Genomic DNA, 20,374 nt, shown 5'->3' with positions numbered 1-20,374 from the left:
GAGTGCTCAGCTGTGGTTTGGGGTGTTCCACCGAGGGTTTGGGGTGCTCAGCTGTGGTTTGGGGTGCCCTAACCAGGGTTTGGGGTGCTCAGCTGTGGTTTGGGGTGTTCTACCAGGGTTTGGGGTGTTCTACCAGGGTTTGGGGTGTTCTATCAGGGTTTGGGGTGCTCAGCCCGTGTTTTAGGGTGCCCTACCCAGGGTTTGGGGTGCTCAGCTGTGGTTTGGGGTGCCCCACCCAGGGTTTGGGGTGCTCAGCTGTGGTTTGGGGTGCCCCACCCAGGGTTTGGGGTGCTCCCTCATCCCTACCCTCCCGTCCCGCGTGCGCAGGCGCGGGATGGCCCCGCCCCTTCCCGCCGGCCCCGCCCAGCCCCCGGTCCCGCCCTTCCCGCCGGCCCCGCCCAGCCCCCGGTCCCGCCCTTCCCGCCGGCCCCGCCCCTCCCGCCGGCCCCGCCCAGCCCCCGGTCCCGCCCTTCCCGCCGGCCCCGCCCCTCCCGCCGGCCCCGCCCAGCCCCCGGTCCCGCCCCTCCCGCCGGGCCCGCCCCGGGCCCGCCCCCGCTCCCCCGCCCGCCGGCACTGCGGCCGCTCCGCTCCGAGGCCGCGGCGCGTCCCCGCCATGGCCGCCCGGGCCGCCCGCCGCCCCGCGGGCCCTCCCGCCGCCCGCCGCTCCCCGCCGCGCCCCACCGCCCTCCCGCTCCTGCTGCTCCTGCTCGTGGCCGGCCCGCTCGGCGGGGCCCGCGGTGAGTGAGCGGCGGCGGCGCCGGACCCGGCCCGCACCGGGCACAACATGGCGGCGCCCCCGCCCCCGCCGTGAGGGGAGCGGGGAGGGGTCGTGAGGGGGAGCCGGGGACGGTGCGGGCAAACCGGGAGGGAGGCGATGCCGGGGGGCCTGCCCGAGGCTGGGGCGGCGGGCGGCGGTGGGGTGAGGCCCAGGGGGGATTTTGGACGGGCTTGGGGCGGGGGAAAGGGTGAGGGAGGGCGGGGGGCGTGAGGCGGCCCTGAGGGGTTTGGGGGCGGCGGGACACAGGGGTGGCTGTTCCAGGGTGCCGAAAAGGAATGGGGCGGGTGGGGAGAGGCTTGGAGGGGCCCCCAAGGCTGTGAGGAGGCCCCAGAGGGGTTTGGGGCGTGGATAGGTGTGGGTGTTTCAGGGTGAAGAAAAGGATTTGGGGGTGGCATCCATGGTGTTAGGGGTTCTGGAAGCAGAGGGGGCTCTGAAGGCATCAAGGACGGGTGTTGGATGTTTGGGGGGGTTCAGGCTTGGCCAGGGGTGTGTGGTTTGTGTGAAGCCCAGCTGCTCTGGGGCTTTCCCCCGCGGAGGGGATGGGGATGTGTCGGGGAGAGGAGGCAGCAGCAACTGGGGCGGGGGATGCTCTGAAGAGGCCTGTGCTCACCTTGGGAGGAGATCCGAGAGCCTTCAGCCTGGTTTTGGGAGACCACGATGGAAACTGGGATTTACGGGTTTCACAGAGGATGGACTTGGGGGTCTCAGAGGTGTTCTCTGGGCTTGTCCACCTCTGGTGGAGGTGTGGATCAGCCCAAGGTGGGAAGTGCCACCGTTTTGTCGTGAGACTTCTGGAGTTTGTGGCCTCTTCCCATTATCCTGTGGCCCATGCCGGGGTGAAGTGGCCAGCCCCCCATGCCCCAGAGGTGGCAGCGTGTCTGTAACATCTGCACTTCATGCTTTTAAGGAAACCTTTCCATACCCTGAGCTTCTGGACTGGAACAACTGTAAATATTTGTTTGGAGGGAGGTGAGGGAGGAAAAACTCTTTGTGTCGGTTGTTTGTTCCGTGTTGATCCTTTTCCCTTTCCCTGGCGTGGTTCTGCTGCTCGTGGGGGAAGAATGAGGGGTCTCAGCTCTGGGTTTGGGAGGAGCAGGGGGCCTCTGCTGCAGCCTTGGGGCAAGCAGAGGATCTCAGCTCCACTTTTAGGAAGGAAATTAATTTGGGGTGGACTGGGCCCTTTTCCCCAGAGGAAAGACCTGCCCGAGCATCTCGATGGGACAGAGGACAGGCTGGTGGCCGCTGCCTCTGCTGTCCAGGGCTTCCCAGAGCAGCCCAGCTCTGAGGCCATCGGGGTGATCACTGTTGTGTAACTCAGGTACCTGTTCTGACAGGTTCCACTGGGGAATATTTTTCTCCTCCCCAACCTCTCAGCGTTTGTGTTCTGCATTCCCACCTGACAGTCAGAGGGTAATAACTGTGTGTGTGTGTGTGTGTGTGTGTGTGTGTGTGTGTGTGTGCGGATCCGGGCTTGTTAGAGCACAGAAAATGGCTTCAAACCTCACCTGGGCAGCAGGTGAGGGTTTACCTGGGAGTTCTGGGAATTTGGGAATAGAAATGTGCTTTTGGGAGGAGAGTTTTGCTGTAACCTCAGGTAAAACCCAGCCTTACAAGGATGTTTCAGCTCCTCTGTGATAAGCGGCAGAGCAGGATCAGATGAGACCCGTGGCGTGGCTGTTCTCAGGCTTTCACTTAGGTAAAAGCTGGTGTTTATTAAAAAAAAAAATCATAATTAATAAACAGGAAAGGACCAATTGCCTGTACATATCCCCGGGAAACTTGGCGACTCGCGGTGCCTTTGATTTTGGGCTCTATGAATGACTATTGTTTCCGCTCAGTGTGTGCTGAGCGGTTTCATTCAGTGCAAGGTGTGAGCTCAGCCTGGGCTGGAGGGAGTTGCACTCATGGAATGAGGTGCAGGACGGCAGGGATCACCCTGGGAATTGTTCTCTGCTCCAGCAGCTATCATGCACGTTTGGTATGCCGGGGCTGCCCTCGCTATTGTGCCTCGTACTGGAGATTTAACAGCTGCTTATTTCGGGAAGGGCTGGGAAAACATCTGAATTTCTGCAGTGCTGGGGAGCTGGGAACCTCTGCGTGCCAGTAAACAGTGCAGACAGCACTCCCCCAGCCCCTTCTTTAGAAAAAAAAAAAAAAAAAAAAGGAAAATAATCAAGCTCCTTTGCAGAGGGGTGTTGCAGGTCAGCTTTGCTTGAAATAAATGAAAAACTCACCCTGGGGAATAATTTTGGGGCAGCAGATTTTATTATTAACACCTGCTTCAAATATTTACCCGGTTAAATCAGGCAAACTCTGCGTGGTCCTTCAGTTATATCCTACAACTTTCCAAGAAAGCTTTTCTCTAACTGGAAATTCAAAACAGTGTCCAATAAGCATTCCTGAAATCGTCCAGCTCCTTGGCCAGACAGCTTGGGTTGTTTTTTTTCTTTCCCCTGGATACGCTGCCAGGAGTGGATGCTCCGGAAATGGCTGTTGCGAAAGGAGTGGAGGCAAACGTCAGTTCTCTTAGCAGCAAGCAAAGTTCACTGGGTGGTGACAGGGGGAATGTGTCCTGCCCCGAGCAGAGCAGGCAGGGATTGCTCCTCCGTGAGGGTTTTACAGGGATGAAATGCTGGATGGGAGCTCCTTTGTCCTCCTTTTTTAAGCCCCTGGCTCTCAGCTGCCCTGCAGTGCTGTTTATTTCTTTCTTTTCAGTAGAAGAAGAACCTTCTCTGCACTTTAAATCCCCTTGCTAAAGTCTTGCTGCCTTTTTGTGGCCTTCTCGGAAGTGTGGATTGCTGGATGTGGGAATGTAGACCACATGTTAAACCATGTATTTCCACTCTGGAAAAGCCAATTGCCTGAGAGAAGCCAGGATGGGTCTGAAGTCTTGGAACCTTGATAAACCTGGGCATCAGGTGTGCAGGCTGTTCTTCCCCAGCACCAGTGTGTGTGTGGTCTGTTGGCTCCTAAACTGGTTTCCTGACAAGTTAAAACACAAAATCCGTGTCAGACCAGAGCCCAGAGAGGGAATGGGGAGCTGTGTGTCCGTGTTCTGGGTGGAAGAGCAACAGCAGAAACATCAAGGCTTCTTCTAATTAACCTCTTAATGATGAGACTCTTGTCAATTCCTTATTTACAATTCATTCAGAAGCTCTTTTGTGTTCCTGGAGTAGGTGCAGGGAAAGTTCTGCACTTTAAAGCCACATTCTTCCTGCCTCTTTTTTTTTTTTTTCCATTTCATGTGTTTTCTGGTCAGCCATGCTGCCTTCACGTCAGGTCCAGCCTGTGCCAGGGGACTGCAGCCAGCTCAAAGAAGTTGAGACTCTTACTTCCAACTTTAAATATCCCAGGATAATGCTTAGTTTCTGGATGACTTGCTTTAAAGTGCTTTGTTTTTCATAGTGCTTTCATAGTGCTTTGCACATTTCGTGTAGCAGCAGCGGGTCAGTAGATATCATAAGCACCAGCAAGAAGCAAAAGAGAAATGTTTTGATCCAAAACAGGAGGAGAAATTGGAGGGGAAGTGAGATGTAGGGAAGGTGCTCGAGGTGGTGGTTCTGAACAGATCCCTGCTCCTTTCTCCAGCTCCTTAGTAAGGAAACGGGCAGTGACAGCATCCAGAACTGGCCTAACATTGGATTTTGGAGGCAGTGGGTGCAGGTGAGCTGACTCTGGGGTTTGGAGGGGACACCTGGGGAGTCACTTTGGACTCAAATCTGTCCCAGCAAGGGATAGAGGGGTGGATCCCTGCTGGGGACACCAAGCAGCACAACAGTCAGGGTGGATATGAGTATGAAGGGCCATCAAGGTGATCACAGGGATGGAGCACCTCTCCTGTGTGTGAGGAGAGGATGGGAGAATTGGGATTGTCCAGCCTGGAGAACAGAAATTTGGGGTGACCTGATTGTGGCCTTCCCGTACTTGAAGGGAGTCTGCAAGAAAGATGGAGAAGCTCTTTACAAGGGCCTGGAGTGCCAGGACAAGAGGGAATGGCTTCCCACTGCCAGAGGGCAGGGTTAGGTGGGATATTGGGAGGGAGTTTCCCCCTCTGAGGGTGGTGAGGCCCTGGCACAGGATGCCCAGAGAAGCTGGAGCTGCCCCTTCTGTGGCAGTGTCCAAAGCCAGGTTGGAGGGGGCTTGGTCCCTGCCCATGGCATGGTGTGGAACAAAATGAATTTTAAGGTCCCTTCCAACCCGAGCCATTCCAGGATTCCTTGATAATATAATGGAAAGTAAATCTTGTTTCTTTAAAGCCTTCATCAGATGGCTCAGTATCCCCTCATCATTGCCTCTGGGAAAGGGAGCAGGTTGTTTCCTTGGAGCTCTGTTCCATTATCCAGCAGAACAAGGAGCACACAGGGACTCCTGGACACACCTTGGCTCCCTCACCACGAGGGAATGGATCTTTTTCCTAACCCTGTGCGATACAGGCTGCTCTTTATTTTGGCACAGCACAGAGCCAAACACAGACACTGACAGGTATTTCTTTCTTCCAAGCATGTTTACACACGTCCCTCTTCATTAAAGCATCCGAAGAAGCAGCAGAGCTACAAAGCCAATTGTTCCCCGTTTCTGTTGCTAACATTGTGCTGCTGCAGCATGAAACTGGTGCTCCCAGAGTGGGGCTCATTAAGTTTGGTGCTGCACAAAGACACAATCAGCTGCAGCTCCTGTTCCAGAGCCTTGGAAAGGCTCAAAGTCAGGGGAATCATTCTTCCAGCCTCGATTCAAACGGTTGAAAAAGAACAGCAGCTACAATCCCTGCAAAAATCTGTTTATCTGGTAAATACGTGGGTGGTTATTGGCAATTTTACCAATGATCATCTTCAGGTTAATTATCCTCATACATATTGATCAGGTAGAGTTCAGCCCTGAGAAAATGGCATCTTTCTTAGGCACAGCTTCGGGAGATGCTGGAAAATGTATTCCAAAAGGTGGTTAACACCATTGCAGGAGATTCTGCTGTGAAAGTTTCCTCTGTCTAGCTGCAGAGACATCTTGACACATGCAACTCCGTGTGAGAATAAATACGTGCAAAATGAGCTCGGAGAGTTGCTGGGAAAGGAGGAAAAATGTTCTTTGCCTGTCAGAGCTCAGTGTTTGAGTCTCCCTGGAGCACAGAGCTCAAATCTACAGCCCCCCACCTGTTTGTTTGGATCCATTTTGGGAATGCAGGTTGCTTTTAATGGGGGGATTTGGAGGGAGAGAGCCAGCCCTTGCTTTTTTCCTTTTTTCTGTGGTTGATGCAGGGGATATGGACACCTCTGTGCCCCAGCATCTTTTTGGAGCTGGGGCTGTGACTTGGCAACCTCGTGGGGAGCAGAACCAGCTCTTGGGCTTGAAGGAGTCAAACCCTGAGCTGGGATGGTCGAAGATCGAGGAGAGGTCACTCAGAACGGCCAATAAACAAATAATTTTTTTTGTTTATTGTCAATGCTGAGTGACCTCTGAGGTTTTGAGGAAGAGCAGTGAGGCCCGGCCTCGGATCGAATCGCAGCCAGGTTCGCTCCAACCTGCTCCATCCCTCCGGTGAGAACAAAGCTTTTCATGCACAGGATGTGCAGCTGAAGGTTGGGCTTGTTCAGGCAGTGTCTCTGGAGGGCTGGGCCGGGCTCTGGGTGTCGTGTGGGGCGCAGATCGAGGCTCTGCTCCAGCTCCAGCACCTTCCAACGCAGACGCATCCCCGGGCGCTCTGCGAGGGGGGAACACGCCGCCCCAGCCCCAGCTCTGGGAACTGCTCTTTGTTTCCCTTCACCCCATCCATTTCCTTCAGCCCAGGCAGGTTTTTTATTAAGTAGATTATATGTTTGGCTCAATAGGAGCTTTTCTTCCCCAAGGAAAAAGAATGCTGTTGGCATGAAAAATCCTTTTATCCACTCCTGCCTCCTGCTTTGCCCTGGCTGCTCTCGAGAGCACCCAAGGGATACCAGCGGGGGGCTCTGCTTCCCTGCCCACCTTCTGTCCCCCACCCAAGGGCAAACAACAGTTGCTTTTTTCCTGGCTTCTGATAAATTTCTGATGGAAGAATTTGCTTTTCTGGTTAAGCAAATTGGAGTTACTAGACCCGCATGAGTTGCTCTGTAATTCTTCTCTTTGCCAGGAGCTTCCCAGTGAGCCCCGGTGCAGACAGGCCTTTCCTCCCTGGCACACACAGAAAATCAGAGAGTTCCTGCCTGCAACCTGGAGGTTCTGGCCAACAATACCTGGAAAGCCCCTCAAGGGTCTGTGATGAGAGGTGGAGAGAAGGAGAGTCATGTGCTGAAGGCTCTGTTCTCTTTGTTCTAGCTGCTCTCTAACTATGGGGATTTTTGAGGTGCAAACATAAGAATTACAGTTAAAAAAGAGCAGTTGTCTCAGAGGGGGAACAGGGTGAGGTGAAGCCGTGGGGCATCCCCCTCTTTCAGCAGGAAATTTTAGTTTTCTGCACAGAGCAGATAAGGATCTCGCTCTGTCTCCAAGCTGGGACTCTGGTATCATACCTTGCAGGTAAACTGATTTTTTTGGTTGTTTTTTAATCCTACAGATGAGACTGAGCAGACACGACCTGCTTCTCTGCTTTCACTCTCACAGGCATGCTCAGTTTCAGGCCAGATAATTCACTCAGAAGTTTACAAAACCAGTTTTATTAGTGCATTGAAGTGTTTTGTTTGCTTTGTAGCTTCTGGAAGCAAAACTGCCACAGCCTAAATCTTGGAATTGAGACCTCAAAAATGAGTCTAACAGGAACAAAGTTCAGTTTTGTTGTATCTAAATCAAACTGAAAAGAGCCTACACAGTGAAATGTGTGTGGGTTAAATGTTTTTAATTTGTACCTCGAGCTTTTGATAAGTAATAAGGGAGATGCTTTAAAAGACCATTTCCTTTTAAGTAGACATGAAGGCAGGAATGTGCCCTGGGTGCTCTTTGCCATCTCAGATTTCCATAAAATCTCCTTTATCACCAACCTTTGTTCCCCCAAGTGTATGTATTTTTCAGAATTGTCTTTTCTGCGCTCTGCTGACCATGGGAGAACACTGATCTTGAAGCTGTTTGAAATGCATGTTAGTGGAGGGGTTTTTTTTCCTTTTATTATAACATTTCCTTTCAAAATCTTCAGAATCTATAGATGTTCTCCACCCTTCTCAACACAGATCAGTCTGACAGGCTTCCCTGTCTGTTTTCTGTCCTGTTTTCTTGTCCCGTGTCCCTTTTCACTGGCCTGTGCTGAGCCACCTGGTAATTAGCTCCATTTGCTCCTGATCCTTTTTAAAGGTGTCTCACTCAACAGCTCTTCAGCTTTTGATCAGAGTTACAGAATCATTAAATATCCTGAGTTGGAAAGGGTCCACCAGGATCATCCAGTCCAATTCGTGGCCTTGTGCAGACATCCCAAAATCTCCCCCTGGGCATCCCTGGCAGCGCTGTCCAAACACTCCTGGAGCTGTGGCAGCCTCGGGGCCGTGCCCATTCCCTGGGCAGCCTGGGCAGTGCCCAGCACCCTCTGTGGGAAGAACCTTTCCCTGATGCCTATCCTAAACCTCTCCTGACACAGCTCCAGACGTTCCCTTGGCTGTTGGCACTGGCTTTCCACTGCAGTTTTGAATCTGTTGATTCCAAACTAACCAGCACCCACATTCTGCCCATCTGAAACAGCTCACAACAGCAGCTGGAAAAGGAGGAGCAGCGTCCAGAGAGAATTAAGTGAATAGTAATGCAATTACCCTGATTGATTTACCCAGGTCTCTGGGATAAGGGCTAATGGGTGTCTTCCTCCTAAAGGAGCCCTGAGTAAATTAAGACCAGCTTGTTTTTCATTAAGCTTAGGGTAAAATGGCCCCACTCCACAAGTGTTGAGGGTGACTTTGTGTGTGACTTCACACTGAGAGGATTTAGATCAGCCTGGCCGAAGTTAACTGTGGCACTTGTATCTTTTAAAACCCCTCTTCACACCCTCCCTACCTGAAAGCCCATTTCTGCAGCGGGTAAGGACATGTTTTGGATTCCCTCTGGGAAGGCTGGGAGAGCTTATGAAAGCTGGTGAAAACCCAGCCTGCTGCTAAACAAGCCCCACCCTTCTTCTTGACATTGTTGGATTCCTCTTTGTTCCCAAGGATGGCAAGACCTGGGGATTTGCTTATAGTTTTTCAGGCATCTTAAGAAAAGTGCAATGACAGCTGGGAGGTGGAAAAATGTGGGAATCTGCCTCGGAGTTTCTCCTTCTCTTTATCCAAATAATCTTTGTGGAGAGCAGGCAGAAAGCCAGGAATTTATTTGACCCAAGGTAGTGTCTTGGATCAGGAAAGCAGTTATTAAATAAGTGGCTGATCTAGCTGGGTGTGCACGCTTGGCTCATGCGGTCGGTTGGGGTTGGGGTTGGGTTTGGTTTGGCCTCTGCCAGCTGCCCCTTGTCTCTGTGAGCTGGGGTGGTCGTCCCTTGCCAGCCCATATTAGGCAGCTGCAGGAAGCCTGGACAGTCAGCCCAGGTGGAATCAGGTCAGTCAGTTTGAGTAATTGCTGCTTTTTGGGTTGAGTCTGACCTGAGGCTGGGCTGGGAGAGGATCTCGGTCGGATCTCGCCCGGTTTGCAGGCATGACTTGGGTCATGGCTGGTGGTGATTGCAACAGGGGCAGGCAAAGGTCTGCCTGGACAGGCACCTCCTGGAAAGGCTCCTCTGCCTCCACAGTCTGCTTCATGCTGAAATTGGATTCTTGCAGGTCTGGAATACAGAGTATGACTTGTGTTGGTTGCAGAGCCGGTTCTTCCAGAGCTTGAGAACGGCCCTTCTGAAATGGAGAATTTAAAGAAGGTTTCCTCTTCTTCGAGCTTTTGCTCTCTGTGGGTTTTAAGGAGCTGATCTTGTTTTGATTTCAGCTTTGACATGTCTGTGCTCTGACTGCAAACAAGCCAACTCCACGTGCGAGACGGACGGTGCCTGCATGGTCTCAGTATTCAACCTGGATGGTGTCAAACACCACGTTCGGACCTGCATTCCTGAGGCAAAATTGATTCCTGCTGGGAAACCCTTCTATTGTCTGAGTTCAGAGGATCTGCGTAATACTCACTGCTGCTACTCCGATTTTTGCAACAAAATTGATTTAATGGTTCCCAGTGGTAAGTAGAGAGTCAGATAAATCATGTGTTTGAAGTGGGAGGAGAGGAGCTGTCTGTTTGGGATTGGCAATTTGGAGTTCTCGGCCCTGTTTTCACTTCTTCCCTTCAGTTGCTGCATGAACTTGAGCACTGGGTTTATTTCCTTCATCTATAAAGTGGAAATAACAAACTACTTCAAATTCAAATGGGAATGTGTATGTTCCCTTTGTCACTGAGCTGGCCCTGCCTTTATCAGCTGGTGTTGCTTTCCTTCCAAGATTCCAAATCTTTTTAGTGCTGAGCACAAGTAGAGGAACATTGCAGCAGCTTCAGAGCAGAGTGTGTGGGGAGGAAGGTGCCTGTGTTCAGAACACAAGGGAAGCAGCCCTGCCTCTGAGTGAGGGTGTGGGAAACTTCTGCTTCTCATCCCTGGGACAGAGAGGGCATGTGGTGCTTCCTCACACCTCCTACTTTCTGTTTTGGGCTGGTTTTTAGTGGGTGCTGGGAAGACTGCAGAGTCATTTTCCTTAGGAGCAGTGGGGAGGTCTCATCTGTGCTCAAAACAACAAATAATTGTTCTCAGGTACAAGTTCACTGGCTCTTGCAGGGCGAAAGGGAAAGAGGGAGCCCTGGCTGACTGGTTGAGTTCAAATGGAAGGTGAACTGCAGGCTGTTCTGGAAAATCAGCCCAGAACACACTCCTGCCTAAAAGAGTGAATGAACAGCCCACAATCCCTGATCCCACAACTGCAGCTCCATTTTCTTTTTGGGGTTTCAGCTGCATTTTGCCTGCCTGATGATCAGCCCCACCTTAATACTGTTCGATGCGTCCCCAGGCTGAAATTGTCCAGGCTCTGAGAGAACAGTAAAACACATGAAAGTCCTCAAAGCAAGGATAATTTTCTCAAAATGTCTGGTTTTCTCCTCCCTTTCCTCCCAAGGCCACCTGAAAGACAACGAGCCCCCGTCAAGCTGGGGTCCCGTGGAGCTGGTGGCGGTGATTGCTGGGCCCGTGTTCCTCGTGTTTGTTGTCATGATCATTGTGGTCTTCGTGTTCCATCACCACCAACGGGTCTATCACAACCGCCAGCGGCTGGACATGGAAGATCCTTCTTGTGAAATGTGCCTTTCCAAGGACAAGACCTTGCAGGATCTGGTCTATGATCTCTCCACCTCTGGCTCTGGCTCAGGTATTGCGAGACGGTGGGACGTGACCAGTGAGAACTTGCAGTTGTCTCTTTGGGCTAGTGGTTGCCACAGCTTTGCCACGGCAGTGAGGCTGCTGCCTCGGAGCCTGTTCAGGGGGGTTTGTCAGGAGTAACTTGAAGGAATGTTTAAATTGTGTGGTGGTCTGTTCAGGTAAGAGTAGTAGTTAAACTCCTCCTTAACTGCAAGAGCAAACAGCTGCATCTGTTCCCAGCCTTGGAACAGGATTTGGGTTGGAAACAGCCAATAACTGCCAACCTGTGCATTGTTGGCTTTCAGAGGAGAATTCAAGGCAGCACCTGCATCAAAGCTGCAGGAAAATGGGGAAGATCCCAGCAGATCAACGTTTTACAGTGCAAATAGTGCATTTGCAGAGCCCATTTCATCCCAAAGAACCCTTGGGTCTTCCCGGGTGGATAACGTGCAGTCTTTGCTACTGTAGCACTTAAAAGGAGCTCCCAGAATAGATGGAAAGCCACCATTTAGTTGTGGCTTTGAACTAGGAGGGGTTAAAGAATAAAAGGAATTCTGCAGCAGATGGAATCTGTAGGAGAATCCAGAGAGGCAGAGAATGTCACAACCTGATATTTGACCAGGGAATAAACCTTCAGCAGCACATCTGCTGCTATATATAAAATATTTGGGATCTCTTCTATGCATGCTGTGGGCAGGTGAGCTCAGTGCTTTCTGTAAGGAATGGCAGCGATATTTGGACTCCTTTCTTAAGAGAAATTTGGGGGAGTTTCTGCTTTTTAGCAGAAACTGACTTCATCCAGTTCCATTCTTTGCATATTGAGGCTGCAGTTCCTTTCATCTGTCGTGGAGCAGAAGTTCCCCCACTGCTCCAGGCTGGATCTCTGCTTCAAAGCAAGATGCAGGTGCTGCCCAAGCAGTGGCACATCCCACACAGGAGCTGCCACCATTTCCTGCTTTGGGCCTTGCTGAGGCTCCCGGTTGTTATCTAATGCAGAGCCTGCTGGGTTTGAGGACATTCTTCAGCCTCTGGGGTTTCAGGAGGTTTTCTGCTACCACAGGGGATTCATTTCTTCCATTCCTGGTCCCCAGGCTTGCCTCTGTTTGTGCAGCGGACCGTGGCTCGGACAATCGTCCTTCAAGAGATCATCGGCAAAGGCCGCTTTGGGGAGGTGTGGCGGGGCAGGTGGCGTGGAGGTGACGTGGCTGTCAAGATCTTCTCGTCGCGTGAGGAGCGTTCCTGGTTCAGGGAGGCAGAGATCTACCAAACCGTGATGCTGCGGCATGAGAACATCCTGGGGTTCATTGCTGCAGATAACAAAGGTGAGAAGTGCCTGGGGCCTGGGAGCAGAGGCTTCACCACTGTGCAGCCAGTTCCAGTGCCTCTCCAGCCTTTCCAAGGAGTTTTCTCCCATATCCAATCTAAACTTTCCCTGGTGTGACTTTAGGCCATTTCCAGCTGTTGCTTTTTACCCCACCTTGCTCCATCCTCCTGTCAAGAAGTTGAACAGCATCAGAAGGTCACCTCTGAGCCTCCTTTTCTTCAGGTTGAGCCCTCCAGCTCGCTCAGCTGCTCTTCAGAAGTTACCCATACCCTTCCCCAGCTCCACTGGCCATCTCTGGTCACACTCCAGCACCTCCACATCTTTCTTGTCATGGGGGACTGAAGCTGATTAAGTCATCTTCTCTAGGCCTCTACACTGCTCAAAACTGACTCCAGGATTCAAGCTGCTGCCTCACCATGGAGAAAAGTTGCTGCTCTGGTCCTGCTGGCCACGCTATGGCTGATTTGAGCCATTTCTTACTTGCCCTTGTTGAGCTGCAAACTTACACAGCAGCTCTGCTCTGTCCCAAAAAACATGTGGGATGCTCAGTGGCCATCCCTTCGCTGGATCTGCCTGAGCTCCATCTCTTTCCTGTTGCAGATAATGGGACATGGACTCAGCTGTGGCTCGTCTCTGACTACCACGAGCACGGGTCTCTCTTTGACTACCTGAATCGCTACACGGTGACTATCGAGGGCATGATCAAGCTCGCCCTGTCTGCTGCCAGTGGGCTGGCCCACCTGCATATGGAGATCGTGGGCACTCAGGGTAAAAGCTAAGTTGGGAAAGGCGTTGGGAATTCTTGAGGGGAGGTTAAAACAGGATTGCTGAAGGGAGCTGCTGTGCTGTGCAGCAAACCCTGCCTGAGTCAGCCCGGCTTCATCTGGTGGTTATCGACCAGAAATAGAGCGATTGCTTTGGCTGGCTGTGAAGTGGGTTAACCTGGCGCTCGCTCCCAGGAGTTATATCACCATTTCACATCCCATCCTAAAATTGGCGCTGCCTGGGTGGGATGTGAGCACAGGCAGAAGCAGAATCACAGGCTCCTGACGTCGGAGCCTATGCTGGGATGTGGAGTTTACATCCCTCTTGAGGCCTCTGGGTGCCACTGCATCAGTGACGCCTCCAAAACACGATTGGAGCCTTTCCCTGCTCCGTTCCTTATGAAGCTAAACAGGAAAAAGTGTTGCAACAGCGGGTTTAACGCCCTGAAATCCGGTTCTGCCTCTGTGCCAGTTCGACAAATGGATTTCCCCAGCTTGACCCTTGCTGCTTTTTATTTTGCTCTGCTAGGAAAACCTGGGATCGCTCACAGAGACCTGAAATCCAAGAATATTTTGGTGAAGAAGAACGGCACGTGCGCCATCGCTGACCTCGGCCTGGCCGTCCGGCACGACTCCGTCACAGACACGATCGACATTGCACCGAACCAAAGGGTTGGAACCAAACGGTAGGAAAATGCACGTGCAGACATTTGGGTGGCTGCAAATGCCTGAGCTGCGGGTTCAGCACTGGGGGAATTCTCTGAATTTAGCGTTTCCCAGTGTCTTGTTTGTTGATGCCAAAGGGATGTTCTAGGTGTCACCATGGCGGCAGCCCTGTAAACCAGGAGCTCATTTAATACATAACAACAAGCCTGGCCTCACTAAAGCCTTTGGGACCTTCTGGTGGGAGCCTGGTGTAGTTTTGAGACATTTTTACCTCTTTTCCCAGCTTGCTGTAGTTCTTGAGTTATTTTCTTCACTCTTTTAGATCACGGGGCCCAGTTCTGTTCTGACAGTGGCTGTGCCAAGCAGAGCTTTTTCTGCTGGGAAGTGCTGTGTGGGAAAACTGATCATTTATGGTCTTCCAGAGAATTCCCTCTCAGAATAAAAATGTTTTTCCTTTCTCTGTGCAGATACATGGCCCCAGAAGTCTTGGATGAAACCATCAACATGAAGCATTTTGATTCCTTTAAATGTGCTGATATCTACGCCTTGGGCTTGGTCTACTGGGAGATTGCCCGAAGGTGCAACGCAGGAGGTAACGTCCTGTGTGTGCCTGGGCCAGTGACCAGGCTTGCTCCTGGCTCTGCCAGCCTGGGGCTTCCACTGCTCAGGTGTTTGGGAGGTTTGAGGGTGAGCAGGGCTGTGGGAGGACATGTCCCTGTGTGTTGTCACCAGTGGAGGTAACAGAAGTGACCCATGAGTGCTGCTAAGCCCAGGCAGTGTTGGGTCAAGGGTGTTGGTGCTCCCAGTGGTGGCTGATGTTCCTTTGGATGGATTTTCAGGATGTGATGGTGCTGGTTGGTGGGGAACTCCCCCGGATCAGTGTAAATGTCTCGGCACGTGCAGCTGCAGCATCATCCCACGTGTGACTGTGACATGCCATGGAGGTTCAGTGACCCTGGCGCCTTGCTGGGAGGTGTCGATCCCAGCCTGCTGACTCCGTTCCAGTTTAGGCAGCTGCATTTTATTTCCCTGAATTTTTCTTGTTAACTCCAATTCCAGATTCTTCAATTCTGTTCTAAATAACTGCAAAGTGTTGACGCATCTCAGCAGTGAGTCATGGAGCCCAAAGCTCTATCCGTCTGCCTTTAGCAAGCACAGTGGCCATGTTCCCTCTTCCCAGGAATTTGATTTTCCCTGCTCTGCCTTTCAGGTATCCATGAGGAGTATCAGCTTCCCTACTACGACCTTGTACCCTCTGATCCTTCCATTGAGGAGATGCGGAAGGTTGTGTGTGACCAGAAATTACGGCCGAACATCCCAAACTGGTGGCAGAGCTACGAGGTGAGGTCTGCTTTCATCTGTGTGTCCCTTTTCCTCTCCTGTGAGGAAAGGCTGAGAGAATTGGGATTGTCCAGCCTGGAGAACAGGAGCTTTGGGGCGACCTGATTGTGGCCTTCCAGTATTTGAAGGGAGTCTGCAAGAAAGAAGAGGGGGAGAATTTTTACAAGGAGTTCTAGGACAAGAGGGAATGGATTCCCACTGCCAGAAGGCAGGGTTAGATGGGATACTGGGAAGAAATTCTTCCTTGTGAGGGTGGTGAGGCCCTGGCATAGGTTGCCCAGAGAAGCTGGGGTTGTCTCTTTCCTGGAAGTGTCCAAGGTTGGAGGGGGCTTGGAGCAACGTGGGATACTGGAAGGTGGAATGAGATGGGCTTTAGGGTCTCTTCCAACTCAAACCTTTCCATGATTCCCCCAGGATGAGGTAACAAGTACTGTAGGCTGCGCTCTGATTTTGGGGGATGTGGAGGCAGTGTCAGTGCCCAGGCAGAGCAGCAGCCTGGCAGACCCTCGTGGGCTCAGGGGAAGAGCAGAGCGCTGACATTTCTGTTGTTTTCTTGCCCAGGCACTACGGGTGATGGGCAAGATGATGCGAGAGTGCTGGTACGCCAACGGAGCAGCTCGGCTCACTGCCCTCCGCATTAAGAAAACCCTCTCCCAGCTCAGTGTCCAGGAAGATGTGAAAATTTAAGCTCTGAGCCTCAGCAGGAGGAAACTGCACAGGAGCTGCTGTGCTAGAGTAGATATGTGATGGAGGCCTACCTCGTGTTTCAGCCCAACCTACTGCTACAACCAGACAGCGGGACCTGCAGGCTGCTAGGCAGGGGGACGGAGCCTACGGAGCCGCTCTCTTCCCTGCTTGGGTATGAAACAATCCAAAACCTTTTGTGATCACCTCCTGAGAGCGTGGAGACTTGAGAGGGACTTCACCCGAGGGATCTCAGCCATGATCGTAACTCTTTGTTCCTCTAAAGGAAATCCCTGTAAAGTTCAGTGTGCGTTGAGCACCCATTGGTGTGGCCGGAGCCAGCCCCGGGTGCTCGGTGCCGGGAGCGGGAAGGGAAAGGGAAGGTTTTCTTGCCGTACACCTCGAGGATTTTTCCAGGGACTGGCACGTTAATGCAGAAAAAAGCAAAACAAATGGTGCTCTCTTCCAAGAGGCTGAGCCAGAACAGTTGATCAGCTTCACAAAACCGTTCTCCCTCCTTTTCTTAAGCTTGAAAAAGTCCAAGTGAGCGCCCTGACGGCCGTCGGGGCGCGCCGGTGTCTGCATGCGCGAGGCGCGCGTGTCCCCGTGCCTGGTCATCTCCTCCATAGCCGTGCGGTGTCTGCCTGTGGGTGGCTCATCTCTGTCCGTGCTTCCTGTGCATGTGCAAATCTCGAGTGTCCCGTTCGTAAGCTGTTGCGCTGGTGCTCTCCGTGCTGAGTCGTGAGCGTCGTGGAGCTTGGACAGGCTGCTGCAGAGCGGAGCCCCGGCTCCCCGACGGTGCCGCGGCCGACCCCGCCGCCGGCTGCCACAACATCCCATCAGGTTGCCTCACTGCCACCCCTTCCCTTTTTTAAGACGAAACAAATAAGGAACTGAGAATCGCTCCTGAAATCCAGGGGTTTTTTTTTGTCCTGAGCCCCTGGGGTTTGTAATTCGGGGTAGCGGGGAGCTGATTGTGACAGAGGTGGAGCAGGCACTGTGGCTGGCACGCGGGGAAGTGCAGGACTCGGTTCTCCTGGGAATGCAATTCCCAGCTCCAACACCCCGGCAGGTCTCTGGGGGCCTGATGATGATGCAGTGCTGCAGGCTGGGGACAGAGTGGCTGGACAGTGGCCAGGCAGAAATGGACCTGGGGGTGCTGTTTGGCAGCTGACTCAACGCGAGCTGGTGGCCAAGAAGGCCAGTGGCTCGTGGCCTGTGTCAGGAATGGAGTGGCAAGCAGGAGCAGAGGTCATCCTTCCCCTGTTCTCAGCACTGGTTGGGCAGCACCTCGAGTGCTGTGTCCAGTTCTGGGGACACTGAGGGGCTGGAGCGTGTCCAGAGAAGGGCAAAGAGGCTGGTGAGGGGCTGGGAACACAAGCCCTGTGAGGAATGACTGAGGGAGCTGGAGTTGTTTAGCCTGGAAAAAAAGGAGGCTCGGGGGAGATCTTATCACTCTCTACAACTCCCTGCAAGGTGGTTGTAGCCGGGTTGGTCTCTGCTCCCAGACAACCACTGACAAAACGAGAGGACACAGCCTTAAGCTGCCCCAGGGGAAGTTTAGGTTGGACATGCGATGAAAATCCTTCACTGAAAGAGTGACTGGATGCTGAAATCGTCTGGCCAGGGAGGTGCAGGAGTCACCATCCCTGGACGTGTCTGAAAAAGACTGGTCGTGGCACTCAGTGCCACAGTTTAGCTGATGAGGAGGTGTTAGGTTAGGTCATAGGTTGGACTTGATGAGCTCACGGGTCTTTTCCAACCTGGCTCATTCTGTGATTCTGTGATCCGAGGCGCTGGGCAGGATCTGACAGCAGATGTGGGTTGGGAAATCAACATCCATCTTTTTAATATAGGTGTATAAATATCTCCTAATGTGGAAGTGGCTGTGTCTCAGTGTGGGGTGGGGGGATCTGCATGGGTTTTCTTTTGATTCAATGCCGAATCTAGGCGAGGGAGAGGTGGGGTGACTGCAGAGACTCTGGATGTGAGAGCTGTGGCTGCCCTGATCACTTTGGCAGTCAGGAAGAGCTGTGGTGTGGAGGTCAGTGTCTGCAGTAGAGAACTCTGAAGCCATAACTTTTAACTGGAGTGGTTTTGATTATTATTTTTTTAATTATTATTATTGTTATTATTATTATTGTTGTTGTTTTCTGGGATGGTCTGGATTTTAACTTTTTTGAATATTGTTAATTCTTTCTAAGAGCAGAAAAACAATCTCTAATTATTACCTCTTGACCTGTTGGTTTGTAAAGAAATCACTGAAAAAAAAAAGAAAAAAAAAAAGAGAAACAACCAAATGCACAGCTCGATTTACACTGGAACTGTTTCTACTCTGACTTGGCTCCTGCTCTCTAAGGTGAGGTTTCATCTCTGCTCTGGCCGCCAGGGTTGTTTTTATTTCAGTCCCTCTGTTCTTGCTGTCTGTGTCCCTGTCCATGTGTCCCTCTCTCCTGATTCCCTGTGTGTCCGTGACCTTGTACAGAGTGAGGAATGTGGTTTTTGAATCATGGTAGGACCCGTTTTGCATCCCCCGAGGAGTTTCTGGCGGTGTGGATCTGCAGTGGGAGCTGGGATGGGGATCCCCTGTCCCTTCCCAGCATGTCCTGAGTGACATCTCAGCCAGAAGTTCCCAGCTCCACATGTCCCTTAAACCTGCATTTAGAGAGGGGCACTTGCAAGCCCAAAATGCAGATTTCACCCAGTTAAAACTGCATTTAGAAGACGAGGGGGGCACTTGCAAGCCCAAAATGCAGATTTCACCCAGTTAAAACTGCATTTAGAAGACGAGGGGGGCACTTGCAAGCCCAAAATGCAGATTTCACCCAGTTAAAAGTTTTAGAAGGTGAGGGGGGCACTTGCAAGCCCAAAATGCAGATTTCACCCAGTTAAAACTGGTAGAAGCCAAGGGGGCCACTTGCAAACCTTAAATACAGATTTCACCCAGTTAAACCCTCACTTAGAAGCCAAGGGGGGCACTTGCAAGCCCGAAATGCAGATTTCACCCACCTAAACCTGCACTGAGAACCAAGGGTGGCACTTGCAAGCCCGAAATTCAGATTTCACCCAGCTAAACCTGCACTGAGAAGCCGAGAGGGGCACTTGCAAGCCCGAAATTCAGATTTCACCCAGCTAAACCTGCACTGAGAAGCCGAGGGGGCCCTGAGGACTCCCAAGCCTTTGGAGCAGCAGCTGGGGCAGCCGCAGGTGCCGTGGCACCGCTCTGGGCACTTCAGGCTCTCCCTGGCTCTCCCATCCCGGTGCCCACGGGCAGCTCCAGAACTCGCACTGAACTCGCCCCCTCCCACTGTAGCCACACTGCAGCTGCCTCAGCGCCCAACCAAACAGGGCTGGGCAAAGGGACGAGGCCGGGGCACGTCCCTAGCAGCAGGATTTGAGGGAAATCCTCATTTCAGGAGAGATGGGCAAAAGGCAGCAGGAGGAACGCTGACCATGTAGCATTCACACAGCACTTTCCATGCAAACCGGTGCCCGGGGGCGCCAGTGCTTGCCGAGCTGCCCCTCCAAAAGTTGCAGCAGCTCTGGGAAAAAAGCAGATTCCAGGCAGTTCCCAGGGGAGCCCTGTGCAGGACAAGGAGGGGGGGGATCCATCAGCGGTACGTGGCTGCAGGACAGAACTCTTGGTACTTCTCTGCCCCTTTGATTTCGTTTGGTTTTGTACGTTTTCTTAGCAAAGGACTGTAAGAAAATAGCCACTTAGCCACTTTACCTCTTCAGTATGCAAATGTACATACGGTGTAAGATAGGAGATCTTTTGTTTAATATAAAACCAGGCTGTCGATTTCTGCTGTACATTATTAAAAGTTTGTTTTATTCATGTGAGGTGTTGCAATCTCAGTTCGCTGGGAGAGGTGGGAATTGCGGGGCACAACTCAATCCCTCAGAGAGGGGTTCGGGGAGGGGGGGACTCATCCCTCACAGCTAAAATAATCTCTTAGGAATCCTGGTCAAAACATTTTAATGTTGAATATTCCCATTTTTTAGTGAATATGCAGCTTCCAACACCCACCAAGCACCACCAGCAAAGTGGAGGTGAGGCAAAGAGGTGGCAGGTGAGATTTTCCACCCATGCAGGGATGAGAGCTGAACTTGGGGCTCCCACTCTGGAGATGGGCACAGATCTTGAGGGGTCACAGAGAATAAATACCTTGGAGATCCCTCAGAGCATCCCTGGGGGTGTGGTGGATACAGTGGGCACCCCCCTGGAGCATCCACATTGACCCACTTCGAGGAAAGATAAATCCCACAGCAAACTACCCCCGTGCCCCTACAAAATCCTGTTTGCTCCGAGGGTAAAAGGTGCTGCGTGAACTGCCCCTACTAATTCCTTAATTAGAGCAAATGAGTCTGTCGTGAGCGGATCAAGGGGAAAATCTGCCGAGGCCTGGGGTCCCCCCAGGCTCAGACAAGGTGGGGAGGGGGTGGCACCATCTGGGCTTGTCCTTCCTCATGCCCAGCTTTGTCTGAAGCTCCTGCTGTGGTCCCCAGGAAAATCCAGCCCCATCCTGGAAACGTGGGCAGGAGAGAGATGAGGGTGTGGGGAA

General features: G+C 52.3%; 1 protein-coding gene across 1 annotated transcript; it reads left to right on the top strand.

Annotated features, from left to right (window-relative positions):
* The first annotated feature begins 647 nt into the window (after positions 1 to 647).
* ACVR1B (activin A receptor type 1B) lies at positions 648 to 19,647 on the top strand. The gene is made up of 9 exons (XM_021548286.2): positions 648 to 737; positions 9,632 to 9,871; positions 10,792 to 11,040; positions 12,122 to 12,352; positions 12,955 to 13,122; positions 13,648 to 13,804; positions 14,252 to 14,376; positions 14,995 to 15,125; positions 15,687 to 19,647. The coding sequence occupies exons 2-9, from the start codon at positions 9,697 to 9,699 to the stop codon at positions 15,810 to 15,812; spliced, it is 1,362 nt and encodes a 453-aa protein (XP_021403961.1). The 5' UTR covers positions 648 to 737; positions 9,632 to 9,696; the 3' UTR covers positions 15,813 to 19,647.
* Positions 19,648 to 20,374: the final 727 nt, after the last annotated feature.

The sequence above is a fragment of the Lonchura striata genome, chromosome 27 (genome assembly GCF_046129695.1).
Source record: "Lonchura striata isolate bLonStr1 chromosome 27, bLonStr1.mat, whole genome shotgun sequence".
Classification (NCBI taxonomy): domain Eukaryota; kingdom Metazoa; phylum Chordata; class Aves; order Passeriformes; family Estrildidae; genus Lonchura; species Lonchura striata.
This window is presented reverse-complemented; position numbering and strand designations above follow the sequence as displayed.